The following is a 13,326-nucleotide window of genomic DNA, read 5'->3' as shown; positions in this document are numbered from 1 at the left end:
GTCAGATCTACACATCATACAGTTACATGTGGTGGCTTGTGAAAGTGTCATTGGCTGACATTTCCAAGGAACAGTTGCGTGATATTTTCCCTCAGAAGCCAAAATGCCTCAAAACTGTGTAAACAATGCATATAACTTCTGCTACATTTGTGGCGAGGTTACATTTGCATCTCAAAAGTGCAGTATGACGGCAGTGGTAAACAAGGCATGCCACCTATATTTTGGATGCAAAATAGGGGATCAGGACAAGAGTTGGGCTCCTCATTATTGTTGTATTACATATGCAACTTATCTGTGTCATTGATTAAACAAGAAGAAAAAGTCCATGCCCTTTCACAGTCCCAATAGTGTGGAGGGAACCCACCAATCATAGTAATGACACGTAAAAAGCAGAAAAAGTTACATAAAAAACCAATATGGAAAGTTATGTTATTGGCATAAATAAAAAGATAAATTTATTATGATTGGTGTGGCACCATTCTTATTGTTTTATCACATTTTGCAGAAAAGCTATGGAGCATAATCGCACATCCCCCTCATAATTTTGAATTATTTTGATACAATTTGGAAATTGGAGGCAATTGAATCTCAGGACTTAATTTTCCTTTATTAGTGACCCAATTCTGGTAAAATTTAGCTACTTTCATTTCTGAGGCTTTCTCTTTGTAGACCAGTGTTTCCTGTACCTCTGGAAACAAACAAACAAACAAATACCCCCAAAACCCTGGCTTTGTCTCAGACAGTAAATCTTTGATTAAAAAAAAAAATACATAGGGGAAGCAAATTGCTATCCTTCTTCTATTTATTTATTATTTATTTTATTTATTAAAACATTTTTATGCCGCCCCATTCGCCAAAGCCTCGGGGCAGCTTACAACAATTAGTTAAATAATTATAATTAAAAATATAAACATTAAAATAAAATACATACAATATAAAATAAGCCGTCCTGGCCAGATAAAATTCAATAATATTAACATTTAAAATGCTGCTTAAATAAAAAGGTCTTCGCCTGGCGCCGAAAAACAAATAACGACTACTTAATTATAATTTCTCACAATGCCTCTCATCCACTGATAACATAGAGCTGATCAGGGTAAATTAAAATGGCAGCTTCCAGCTCCAGTCATATGACAACAATAGGAGTGCAGAAATAAATAAATTCAAAGAGACTCTGGGCAGCTATGAACATAATGCTACTCAAGTACTCTCAACACCCTGGGGATGTTGTACACTGATGTCAGGTTTGCTGAAAAGTTAATAATGATTATGAAGTTAGATTTAAGCAAATGGTTATTTAGTTTTACTTATTTCATATGGTAAATTGGCTTGTTAAGAACATCAGTGTTTGAACACAGAACCTCAAGGTCTGAGGGTAAAATCTAATGAACTGCCTGTAAGTCTTCAGAAACAGAAAAATAGGGCTTTGCAGCATCAGCTCTGCCACTGGTAGGTAAAAGCAGAATTAAGTCTCTGGAATGGACAGGCCTGGCATAAATACTAGGAGCCTGGCCTTCAGCCCCTGCATATTCAAGGCATACGTTACTTCTGCATGTGACACTTAATATTCCAGACACTGGGCTCTGGATTGGAAAATATGCACTCGGGTCTGGATTTGGCTATACAGAAATGCCCAACCTGGTCCTGCTCCTGTCCCAACTAATCATCCAGCAAGCAAGGCGTGTTACATGCTCCAGGTGGATTAGCCTATTACTCATTTCCCAAACAGAAGACACAGATTTGCATATGTTAATTTCTATGTATTATATATGTGAACTACATCTCTCACCATATTGGGGAACACTATGAACAGGTTCGCTTACCTACACAGCCTCTTGTCCAAGTGCTGAGTATTGATGGGCAACCTCAAGACCCCTGTTATTTTCTCTATATATGTTTTTTTAAAAATCTTTAAACTGGACTTGGACTGGCCAGATCTCCAGATATAGGATACCCTCAAACATAGGGTCATCCTCTGATAGCGCTTCAAACCAGAAACCCCAGCTCCATCTGAAGAACCAGTTTCTAAAGTGAATTTCAATTTCAGTGAGCTGCATAACTTCTGTAGTGAGGTGTGATGCTAATTAGTGGTCCAGAGTACTACGGGCTAGATGAACAAGCAAATAATTAGAAACAGTGTTGATAAAAAGGACCAAGACAATAGGCAATTGTAGATAAACCACACCACTATGCTGGATATTTTCCAGCTGTGCATTTAGCACTCAACCATAAAATGCCTAAAGTATGTGTAGTATATTTCCTGAGACTTGAGTAACAGCCACTAGTTATTTTTTTAATCTAAATTGTACTGACTGGTGACATTTGTCCAAGTACTTTGTTGCCAGGTTGTTGCCAGGATATATTTTTGCATTTATTTCAGCACCCAATAAATAGGTTTAATTATTAGCCTCACTCAGCATGATGTCCATGAAAAGCTGCTGCAGAATTTTCAGATGAACAATACAGAGCAGAAGGGCAGAACTTGAGAAAGGAACAAGGAACCCAAAGTCTGAAAGGAAGGAAATCACTAGTGAAACCACAACTGCAGAGCTGTCTCCTATTCTGATGCTTCTCAAGCAAATTTCAGCAACACCAGCAGCATCATTAACACAGCAATCTCCCTTTGTAATATATTCAGTGGAGCTGCTAAATGATGTGCTAGCAAATATTTGGTCACACTGCAAGCCATGGGAGCAGAAAAAAACACTGGAATGTTTGGATAACTACCATGGTTATTCCATAGTGGAATTTCTCTACTGCAAAGTAAAGCTAGGACAATGGAAAATGGCTGCCCCACCCCCCCAATCCTCATATGATCTCTGTCCCATCCTGTTCTGAGGAGATGGAACATTGGGAATAGAACACAGAGAGCCAGATAACCTCATGAATCTTCAAAATGTAAGTAAGTTTTTGCAGGAGAACACAGACACTATCAGAAACTTCGGAGAGGACTGCACAGAATGCTTTTCTTTTCATGCATTCACTCGTTACCCACATGGCTTCATGAATAATGCATTGGTAGAGAAAGAAGAAATATAAATTGGCCTGACAGGCAACCTGAATAAACTAAAGTGGTTCTCAAAATTTGTCTACTGAACTCAACAATAGATGAGCAGCACCAATCAAATCATTTTCCTTGAAATCTTGCATCGTTTGGCGCAGGCAGGAATGTTGGGTCTCAGTAACAAAAAATGGACCAAAAAAATCAAAATGAATTCCAAGTAAATGTGAAATATCCCCAAGCATTTTCATAATCTGACTATTATATAGTTTTTATAAACCTTTGATAAGAGTCCAAGGCTTTTGACACCTTTGATGGGAAAATTATATTAACGTACAGTACATTTATTTTAAATATGGCTTTGCTGTTAAGGCATAAAAAGAAAGTGAAGTTGGTTCAAAACAGAGTCACAAGCTGTGTATTTTGATCATACTATGCTAAAACCTTACCAATTACATTGGCTCCCAGTTACTTTCTCAACCCAATTTAAAGAGCTGATTTTAACCTATAAGGTTTGGGATCAGGTTACCTGAAAGATCCTTTTCTCCTGTATACAACAACCCAAACTCTCAGAGGTCTGTTCCACATACTCTCATGTGAAGTGGCAGGATGTGAGTGGCTATAAGGAAAGCATGTGGAATAACCTCCAAAGACAGGCTCACCTGGAGTCTTCTTTAAGCTATTTTTGGTGCCATGTGAAGACCTTTTTTATTTAGCGAGGCCTTCTAAACATGTCTTGAGCTTTTGTTATTTTAGTATGTTATGGTTCATCTGAACTGCTGTTTTATGCTCCCTTTTTAGAAACATGTTCCTAATGTTCTATGTTCTATTGTCTGTTGTTTTTAATTAGGGTGCTAATTAAAAATTAGGGGGGGTTTTCCAGACCTCAGGAATAGGGGTTTTCTTCCTTTCCAGGCCAGCAGAGGGCTTAAGTGCATTAGGGAGACTGTGGAAAAGCAGATAACTTGATTTCCACGAACAGTAATTCCCACTAAGTTAAAGTCAGTAAACATTGTTTAGAGATTAAATGCTAAAAGTAGACTGCAGAGCCCCAGATGCAAATCCTCACACAACCATGAAACTCATAGGGACAGGTACTTTCTCTTAGTCAACACTTTCTCACACTGTTGTTTGAAGTATTAAAATGGTGGTGTGGGGGAAAGGCTCTTCTAAGCTACCAGGAGCTCCTTAGAGGGAGGCGGCAGTAAAAATTCAATTAATCAATCAATCAATGCAAATGCCCCAGAAACCAAATGAGCTGGATTACCAGTTTGCATTTAGCGTTAAGAAAAACCAGCAAGTTCATTGTTCCACCAAATGGTATTCTGGGCTCCTTTTAGTTTCTGGTTTGTATCAGGGTTCAGTAATCAGGCTGAAAACCCAACCAAAACTCTCACTATGGGTCTGAAGGATAAGTCTGACCATGGTGTGGTAGCTAAAAGGCAGCCACCACAATTGAACATGTGACTGGATACAGCTTCTGAACACCAGGCAAGGGCAGTCCCATTCAGAAGCATTATAGTAATCCAGCTATGCAGGATTGCTATAGGGCAGTGATGGCGAACCTCTGGCACGCGTGCCCAAAGGGGCACACAGGGCCACCCCAGCAGCCATGCACATATTTGAAAAGATTAAGTGTGCCAGGCAATGATGTCACTCTTTAGACTCATTAGCCGCGACTCATGGAGCTTTCGCATAACCGGTCAGTGAGCTGCCAGGGATTTGCATGGACTGTGATTTTAGTGGGATGCAGGTGGCACAGTGGTTTAAACTGCTGTGCTGCTGCGCCGGTTGATCGAAAGGTCACCGGTTTGGCTCTGCACAACCGGTTGTGATTTTAGCAGAAGGAAGGAAAGGTAAGAAATACACTCAGATGCCTTTTTCAGGGCCGGCCAAAAGCTGGTGGCCAGTGGAATGTTGCCCCCTTGTGCTGGTGGTCAGCAAATTCAGGTTTTATTGCAGTGTCGGCACTTTGCGATAAATAAGTGGGTTCTGAGTTGCAGTTTGGGTACTCGGTATCTAAAAGGTTCGCCATCACTGCTATAGTGTATCCTTCTCCAAGAGCAGGAGCAGTTGTCACAACAACTGAACTTAGAATATAAATGTATAATTGCCATCACTGAACCCCACAAATAGTCCCCCCCCCAGCACATGGTCTACTAGCATGAACCCACTGCATGTTCTTTCAGGACTTGCACACTAGAGCTTTCCTCCACAATTCCTACACAAGAACATTGCTATCATTATTTGAATGGATGGACATGTAAACAAGTACACATCAGGTAAGAAAGTGTAAATCATGCAAACATGTGTAAAGTAATGCAGAAAATGCACCAATTTCACATATAAGATGCTGGGATCTGAGCAAGAGAGATATTTGGGATGTAGTGGGCCGAAGCATCAATGAAAATGTCAATCCTGTGTGTAGTTACTGTGAAAAAAGGCACTCCGTGTAGTCATAATTAGGAAAGGAGCTGAAAATAAAACAGCCAAAATTGTACTGCCTTTATACAGTTCTCTGATGTGACCACACTTAGAATATTGTGTACACTTCTGGTTACTACACCATAAGTAGGTTAGAAAAAATGAAGCAAAGGGCATCTAAACTGATCGATTCCCCTGTGAGGAAAGGTTACAACAGGGAAGACGTGATAGAGGTATACAAAATTATGTGTGGTGTGCAGAAAATAGTTAGGGAGACATTTTTCTCCATCTCTCAAAATTCTAGAAACTGAGTTACCCTATGAAACTGATTGCTAAAAGATGCAGGACAGAATAAGAGAAGTATTTCTTTACAACATGCATAGTGAATAATTCACTCTATAATTCACTTCCAAAGTACTGTCCTCCAATTTGGAAGGCTTTAAAAGGGTACTGGAACAGTTCATGGAGGGAATGCCCATCACTAGCCCTGATGGCTGTGCACTGCTTCCAGTATCATAGTATGCCTGTATACACCAGTTCTGGGGGAACGTGCATATGTGGTATTGTTGCATTCATGTCCTATGTGAGGGCTGGACACTGTATGAATAGAATACTAGACTAGATGGATGCAGCATAGTTCTTCTTAAGTTCTGAATCAGCTACTGTAGCTATTTTCAATTTGTTTGGAGTCATTTTATCTTCCAAGCATTCTTCTCCATTGGCTCTGCGTCTTCAACCAGACAGAAAGAATAACAATAACTATTTCAAAGGAAAGACAAGTTTAACACCTGGACTATCACTGTAAAATGAGTTCATTTGTCAATTGCACTGTAGCTTCCTCACTAAAGGATTAAGTCCTTCAAAACGTTACAGAACCTTCACTTATTGTAATTATGCTTCTTTTTGTAAATAGCCAAAATCCTATGCTGCATGGTAGCCAGGAAATTCTTAAATCAAAATCATTGAGAGAACAACATAGGACACCATATTTATTTTGTTTCCAATCTGCTGCCCAGAATGAATCCAGTGTAAGCAGAGGAAGCACACTGCTGCCTTCTGTCCAGGGTCATCTGGTATGCAAGAGAACAAATGCCAAGGGAAAATATAAAGACTCATGCCATTAGTACATTGGCCTCTGACTAGATTGGACAATTTCCCTCCAGTACTATTTGATGCAGCCTGTCTGAATATTTTGCTCTGCTGAATTGTAGAACAAAAGCTCTGTGAATCTCTGTCTCACATCCGTGCAAAACCATTCAACCTGGTGTTTTTTTAACAATTTTGGTGCCTTATAAATGCTCAACAGCTGTGCTTAGCAAAGCAATCCTAATAATGGACCTTGTTTCAGACAGAACAGGAAAGAACACAAACATTTTAATTGTAACAACAATGGACCTAACAACAGCAGGCCAATCCCAATGCATTTTGCAGGATCTTCTGTGGGGAAACGGCTGAAAACACCTTGGGGCTTCTCCACTTCCCCCAGTTACTGTTATTGTGCACTCCGCCACAGAGCATCAGAGAAATATAAACCACTGAATTAACAGGGAGAATCTTCGCGACAGTTTTGTTATGCATGCCATGCAGTAAAGGAAATCGGTGCACACTCTAAGTATGCATAGGGGGAGGAGGAAGAAATCACACAGCTTCTTCACATGCCACAATGTCATAGCCTTAAACATGCTGTGTTTATATAAACATTCTATTAAATGCCCTAGCATAGGGGGGAAATTAACAAATAAGGTTAAACACATCAGCTGAAGTTGCAAGTCAAACGTGCAAATCTGTCCCTATCTTTCCTGTCAAAAAGAACTTCATGCTCATGCACATCTGTAACAAGAACAGTGAAACCAAACCATTTCTGCTTAAGCCAACTAACTGTCAAAAAGGACCTTTTATGATTATTCGACTTTCTTAAAGTAAATCACTTCTCTCAATTGAAAAGAGAACTTTAAGCCATTACATTAACTTTTTCAAGCTGAACATAGCACCCACCTACACTCAATATGTGCTGGAAGATTTGATAAATTGTGGAAGCCTGGTCCACCAGTGGCATGAGAGATGATGCCTCCTTCTTAGATAATCCTCAAAATTACTTTTAAGACTGAAAGGCATTTAGATTAGAGCATAAAAATGGGTACACAAATATAAATGAACAGTACTTTGCCACTAAAGTTTAAATTTACAGCCTTCTGTCATAAGACTCTCATATAAGAGACTCAGTAAAATAATTATTTAAAATGCAACAAACAATGCAATTCTTTAAATTAAAGGCAGCAACAATAAATTAAGAATCAGCAAATGACACATTCATAAAAAAACTTGGTAAAACAAAACAAAATGCAACCCTCAGCTGAGGACCAACATGTAACTTTAATCAGCTATTTTCCCTCAATCTTCACTGGGGCTCTACGATAGGAGTGGGGGTAGGAAATATTGACCTACTGCTCCCTCCTGTGGCCCCACTTTCATTCAGGTCCCATAGGAGCAATGTGCACCAGCAACATGTATTACAAAAGAGAGAGGCCTCATTAAAATGAAAAGGGGCCTTTTAGGAAGGAAAATTGCAGGTATAGTGGGCACAGAAAGGGGTGATGGGTCAAAGTCTCCTATCTCCTGATAGGGGCCTAAACTGTATCAGAGATTCCGCACTGTCAACAACCCTGCACTTAAGGGCATAACTAGGTGATTGAGGTTATGTATAGATTTGCCCAGAATGGGCCCACCAGATCTCAATCAGGATCCACAGCACACACTCACAAGACTCAAAGAAAAGCCTCTCACCCAATAGCAGTGATTCTTCAATTAGCATTCCTCAGGATCATGGGAACACATTGTTGGTGGGGGGTGGGGGGAGATGCTTCCTCAGGTGTCTTAGACCCAGGTCATTTAGGACTTTAAAAGCCAAAACCAGTGCCTTGAATTTAGGCCCCAGATATCCTGCCAGTCAAAAAAGCTCATTTGGAATTAGCATTTGGTTCACTTAACTATTAATTCCTAACAGTTGAAGTTTCCAAATTGAATTCAAGCATTGCTCAGCATGTACTCCTCTACAGTCTGTCAGTGATAAGACCATCAGAATACGCAGAACATTTTCGCCAGCTGAAAGGGGCCCAACTGGCAACTCAGAAAATCTGAAACAAGGCACTCTTAAATGTGTAGCATGTAGCAGATCCTAATTTTTTTCACTCTCTTATAAGCATGTGGGGCCAGGATCCAGATTGGGACCACTGCATGTGAGTGGGGAGGGTTAACTTGCCCACCAACTGCTTCTCGCCCCATCCCATCCTCCTGCACAAGGGTTAAAGAAAGAACATATAATGACAATCCACAATAGCCTGTACTGAACATGTGCTTTGGATTGTTGCTGCATGTGGACCAGGTCACTCTGAGAGTGTGTTTGTGTGTAAGAGTAAAAACAATCTTCTTTGCTGAGTAAAAAAGCGGTTTGCAAAACACATATGGTTCAAGATATCCCAAACACAGCCAAACATGTCACCATCCTAACTGAAGAGAACCATGACAAGTTTCCCCTGTATGCAGTGTTTCAGCAAGTGTCAGGGCTGCTGCTTTTTACTTTGTTCACCCAGTCTTCAGATGCAAATGGAAGGAAAGCTCTTCTGACAATCTGAGCAACGCCAATGAGCAAACTTACTTGAACTCGAAGTTGGAAACCTTTCATCATTGAAGTATCTGACTAAAGCCACCTAATGAAGCACAGTACTTTTCATATCATTTGGCAAATGCTGCTAAAGTCTCCCAGAAAGCACGTCTGTCAAAGTTGCAGTAAATGTACTAATGGCACCATCTAAGGGCACAAGGATGCAGTACATGCTTCTCTCTCCAAAGGAGCTACTGTATCCAGAACTCTAAAAGGCAATAAAAATGTAGCCGTTTGGCTTTCAAATACTGAAAGCCATACAATGAATTCTTATTTTTACACTGCATCAATGTTTTTCTCATTCTATAGATGAAAATTCATAGGAAAATTATATTTGGCTTTTTATGGATTATATCCTAAATCATCTTTTACATATTATTGGGAATTCAATTAGTTTCTTGGATGTGTAAAAGTGTGTGCTCGCTCGCGCGTGCTCTCTCTCTCAAACACAGCGACTTCCCTCTTTTAGTCTTACTCGCATCAATCAGCTTCTGGTGCTCTAAAAAGTTCTCTTGAATCTCAGTTTTATCAAATGGTGAAGGGGGGTGGGTGTCCTGCTATAGATACTTCCTGCAAGGTTCTTTGTCCCCTATCTATTATATACTCTTTTAACTGTATTAGTTAATAGTAGGCTAAGCAATTAGAATAGCAAGGAATTCCTTGCAATAGCCATACTTTCATAGCCTCAAGGTCACCCCCGAGTGGGCTTTCTGTGCTGTTCCCACTGGCCTACCAGCCAAGCATTTCTATTCCACTACTAGGAGCACCAAGCATCCAAGTAGTGACACATTCACACTAGACCTGTAGACATAGGCCTGATCCATATGACCAAGTTTGCTGTTTTTAGAAAGGTCAAAGAGTGCGCAGATCAAAGTTCAACAATTGTGAAGTACTATGCAATATTCTTATACCCAACACATGAGCTACAGGTAGGAAGGAACACCCAGAGCTTTGAATGAGCAAAAGGGAGTGATAGTGTTTCTCTACCAAATGGTGGCTTTATCCTGACAGTTGCATCTGAACCACCCCATTGTTGCTGGACCTGTAGGAGCTCTTTATATAAAGAGTACATTGTATTAGGACAAAAAGATATACTGCAATGTAAATTTTAAATAAGGACTGCAGGTCATACTATTAAAGTGATTTTAGTTAGCTTTTGAGGAGGACTGGGGAATATGTTTACTAAATTAATTAATTACATGGCTAGTAAAAGGTTTATCAAACAATTCTGATCATAAAATGCTGAGGAAATTATAACAGTGCTGGGTTTGGGTCCCAGCTGTGCTCATTCCTCTCTATTAGTCCCACGTTTTTTTATGAAAAAGATGTCCAAAGATGTTTAAAAGAATCAAAAAGGGAATGAACACACACGTTTGAAGTAGGTAAGCAGACTTTGTGTTCAGAAGCTCACATCAAACTTTCTCTATTAATATTACAAAGTATCTGCATGACATTTGTGGTCTGAATCCCTTTATTCACAACTGAATGGCAGACCCTTGCTTTGAAATCTGCAGAATCTTGGTTTCAAGTGGTGGCATACAGAAGAACAACACACTGGGAGAAAAACTGAAGGCTCTTATTTCCCATGGTAACTAACACATATAATAGGACAGAATCAGCCAGTGGGAAATGACATGAAGAAAAGCCTTGATGATAGTAACGTGGATTCCAAAATGAGGTCTTCCTACAATGCACTCTGAAAATGCATTTCACAAAATGACAGAACTTCTTTTAACATGATACACCAATGCATTATAACCATACTATAGAGTGGGAGAGGAAAATGCTGGAGATGAAAGTGCAGAAAACAAGTAACAGCACATTTTTACTATTTAAAGGGCACTGACCTGTACTTTCCAGTCCGTACTTGTAGAGCTCGTATCCCACAGTGCTGGGCACCTCCTACATCATTTACAATATCATCCCCAATCATGACGGCCTGTCAGAGCAATGAAATACAGACAGAAGTGGTGTCAAGTGCATTTGATTCCTGTCCTACTCCATCTTCCTTGACATAATAAACTGCTCGATTTGATGTTTAATACAGCCATCATACAAATTAAACAAGATAATATTGTCACTGTATTGATTAAAAGTCAGCCCACCTTGAATATAATTCAGCCTCCATCTATGAGGTCTACGCAGTCAAGCACTAAGCATCCAGGCAATTTGAAAGCCATCAGGCAAGTCAACATTTTTTTGACACAATGCAATCAGTATGCTGACATTTTAAAAAATTCCCATAATTTCTTTCAACATTAACTGATTAAATTTCATAGTTGTATTACAGTGTTATTCCCCAACCCCTTTCCTTTCCTCATAATGTGAAATGCTTTCTACCCTTACCTAACCAAGTACAACGTAATGGTTTACTATCCAACAAACACCAATTAAGTACCTACTGTCAAGTTTGTCAAAGATTTAAAGCACTGAGGTTTGGGATAACAGAACATTTATTATGACTGCCCTTGTATTTTTCTGTCAATTGTTTCTATTATCAGTCTTAAATACTATAAAGCATTGAAGCAAACATGTTACTCTAGATTTTGAAAAGCCCATGAACAAGCCTACTAATGTTATTTTCTGACTGAACTTAGTATTAAAGCCAACTTTTTAAATTTACTTTTTTCCACTACATGCTAAAAACCAAAGCTGAAAGTTTCACCTTTGTTCTAAACATATATACTGTATCGGTAGCTGGAACATGGCTACAGCAGCAGCCTGCATGGCACAAAGCAGCAGGTTTGTCCAGCTTTTACATGGGCCATGATGAACAAAATCCTTCAGCAGACTGCAGAGGTAACTGCCCCACCACCTCCAAGACATTTTGCGGCCTGGATCTAAAAAGATAGCACGCCCTCCCTTTCGATGCGCAAAAGAAGAGCTGGGGCTTCACTCCAGAGACATGGAGGTGGGACTTTCAAGGCACTTCTGCCCAGCCTATTTAGCAGCCCGCCCCAAAGGGGCAGCACACTTGGGCAGCTGCCAAAGGATGGCTGAAAAAAGACCTTTGGGGGCCCACATGGGCAGTCCCTCCCTTTCCTTTTTTCATTTTAGGGGAGGAAGGGAGGATGGGTGGGTTGGGCTGTTTCAACTGTAAGGCGTGATGGTTTTTGTTTTTTACCTTGCTGTATTACAGTACTTGCTTTTAACTGTTCTAGTGTCTCTGGGGTTTCCTGGGGAGCAATAGGGTGCTCTCATGAATGTGGTCATGGGCAGAGGAAGGTATGACAGTGGGGGATCAACTAGCCAACGAAGGAAAAGCGGGGTCAGATATCCTCCCTTCTGGTTCTTCCCCCAACCAGCCAATACCAGGCAGTTGTGTCGGTCTGCCCTCAGGCCTAGTGCTGCTGCTACTGAATGCCAGGTCAATCCAGAATAAGACATCAATTATACATGATTTAAACTTTGAGGAAAAGGCTGACCTGGCCTATGTTGCAGAGATTCAGGATGGGGAGATGGGAGGGGGAGCTGGATATACTTACCCAGCTCTGCACACCTGGGTATGCTGTACAGCACCAGCTGAGCCCAGGGAGCTGGGGAAGGGGGAGTCACTGTTCTCTCTCTCTCTCTCTCATGCTTTCTCTCTCTCAAGGCTTTCTATTCACTCAAAGACAGGTCTAGAGTGTGTGTACCTGTTGCTGGGTGATCGAGACAGACTAGCGATTTTGTTGCTGTACTGCCCACCCTTCTGTCCAACAGATTCCCTGCCTGAGCTGATAGAAGTCATCTCGGACTTGGTGTTGGGGGGACCCAAGATGTTAGTTCAGGGTGACTTCAAACCTCCATGCCAAGGCTGCCTTATCTGGAGCAGCTCAGGGCTTCATGCCCCTGCAAACAGCCATGGGGCTATTTCCACATGTCCAATGCATGAAAAAGGTCGCACCCCTGATCTGGTTTTTTCAAATGGGCAGGAAGATCATGATCTGGAAGTGTGGGAATTAACAACTATCTCTTTGTCATGGTCTGATCACTGAGATTTAGACTTTCAATTACTTTTTACCTCCATAACGATGAGGGACCTATTAAAATAGTCTGCCCTTGGAATCAGATGGATCCATATGGATTCCTATGAGCTCTGGGGGAATTTCTGGCTGATATGACTGGTGCAACTCTTGAAGCTCAAATCCCTCTATGGAATGTGGAAGTGATCCGGGCAATTGGCATGACCACACTTAAATGCCCTCTCCACACTTCCAGAGCTCATGCGGTGCCTTGATACACTCCTGAGCTGCAAGCA

At 40.7% G+C, this 13,326-nt stretch overlaps 1 protein-coding gene across 6 annotated transcripts in view; it reads right to left on the bottom strand.

The window, feature by feature from the left end:
• LOC123031144 (phospholysine phosphohistidine inorganic pyrophosphate phosphatase) overlaps positions 1-13,326 on the bottom strand; it is a 168,031-nt gene that overhangs the window by 102,584 nt on the left and 52,121 nt on the right. For 4 of the 6 annotated variants that reach the window (XM_044445686.1, XM_044445689.1, XM_044445687.1 and 1 more), the window contains exon 6: positions 10,934-11,025. In XM_044445686.1, the coding sequence (XP_044301621.1) occupies positions 10,934-11,025 (92 nt within the window). Of the gene's footprint in view, positions 1-2,413; positions 2,510-10,933; positions 11,026-13,326 lie in introns of all 6 variants that reach the window. The other 2 variants (XM_044445684.1, XM_044445690.1) reach the window with 1 other exon arrangement.

Source organism: Varanus komodoensis, unplaced genomic scaffold, assembly GCF_004798865.1.
Source record: "Varanus komodoensis strain SLA01 unplaced genomic scaffold, ASM479886v1 scaffold49, whole genome shotgun sequence".
Classification (NCBI taxonomy): Eukaryota; Metazoa; Chordata; class Lepidosauria; order Squamata; family Varanidae; genus Varanus; species Varanus komodoensis.
This window is presented reverse-complemented; position numbering and strand designations above follow the sequence as displayed.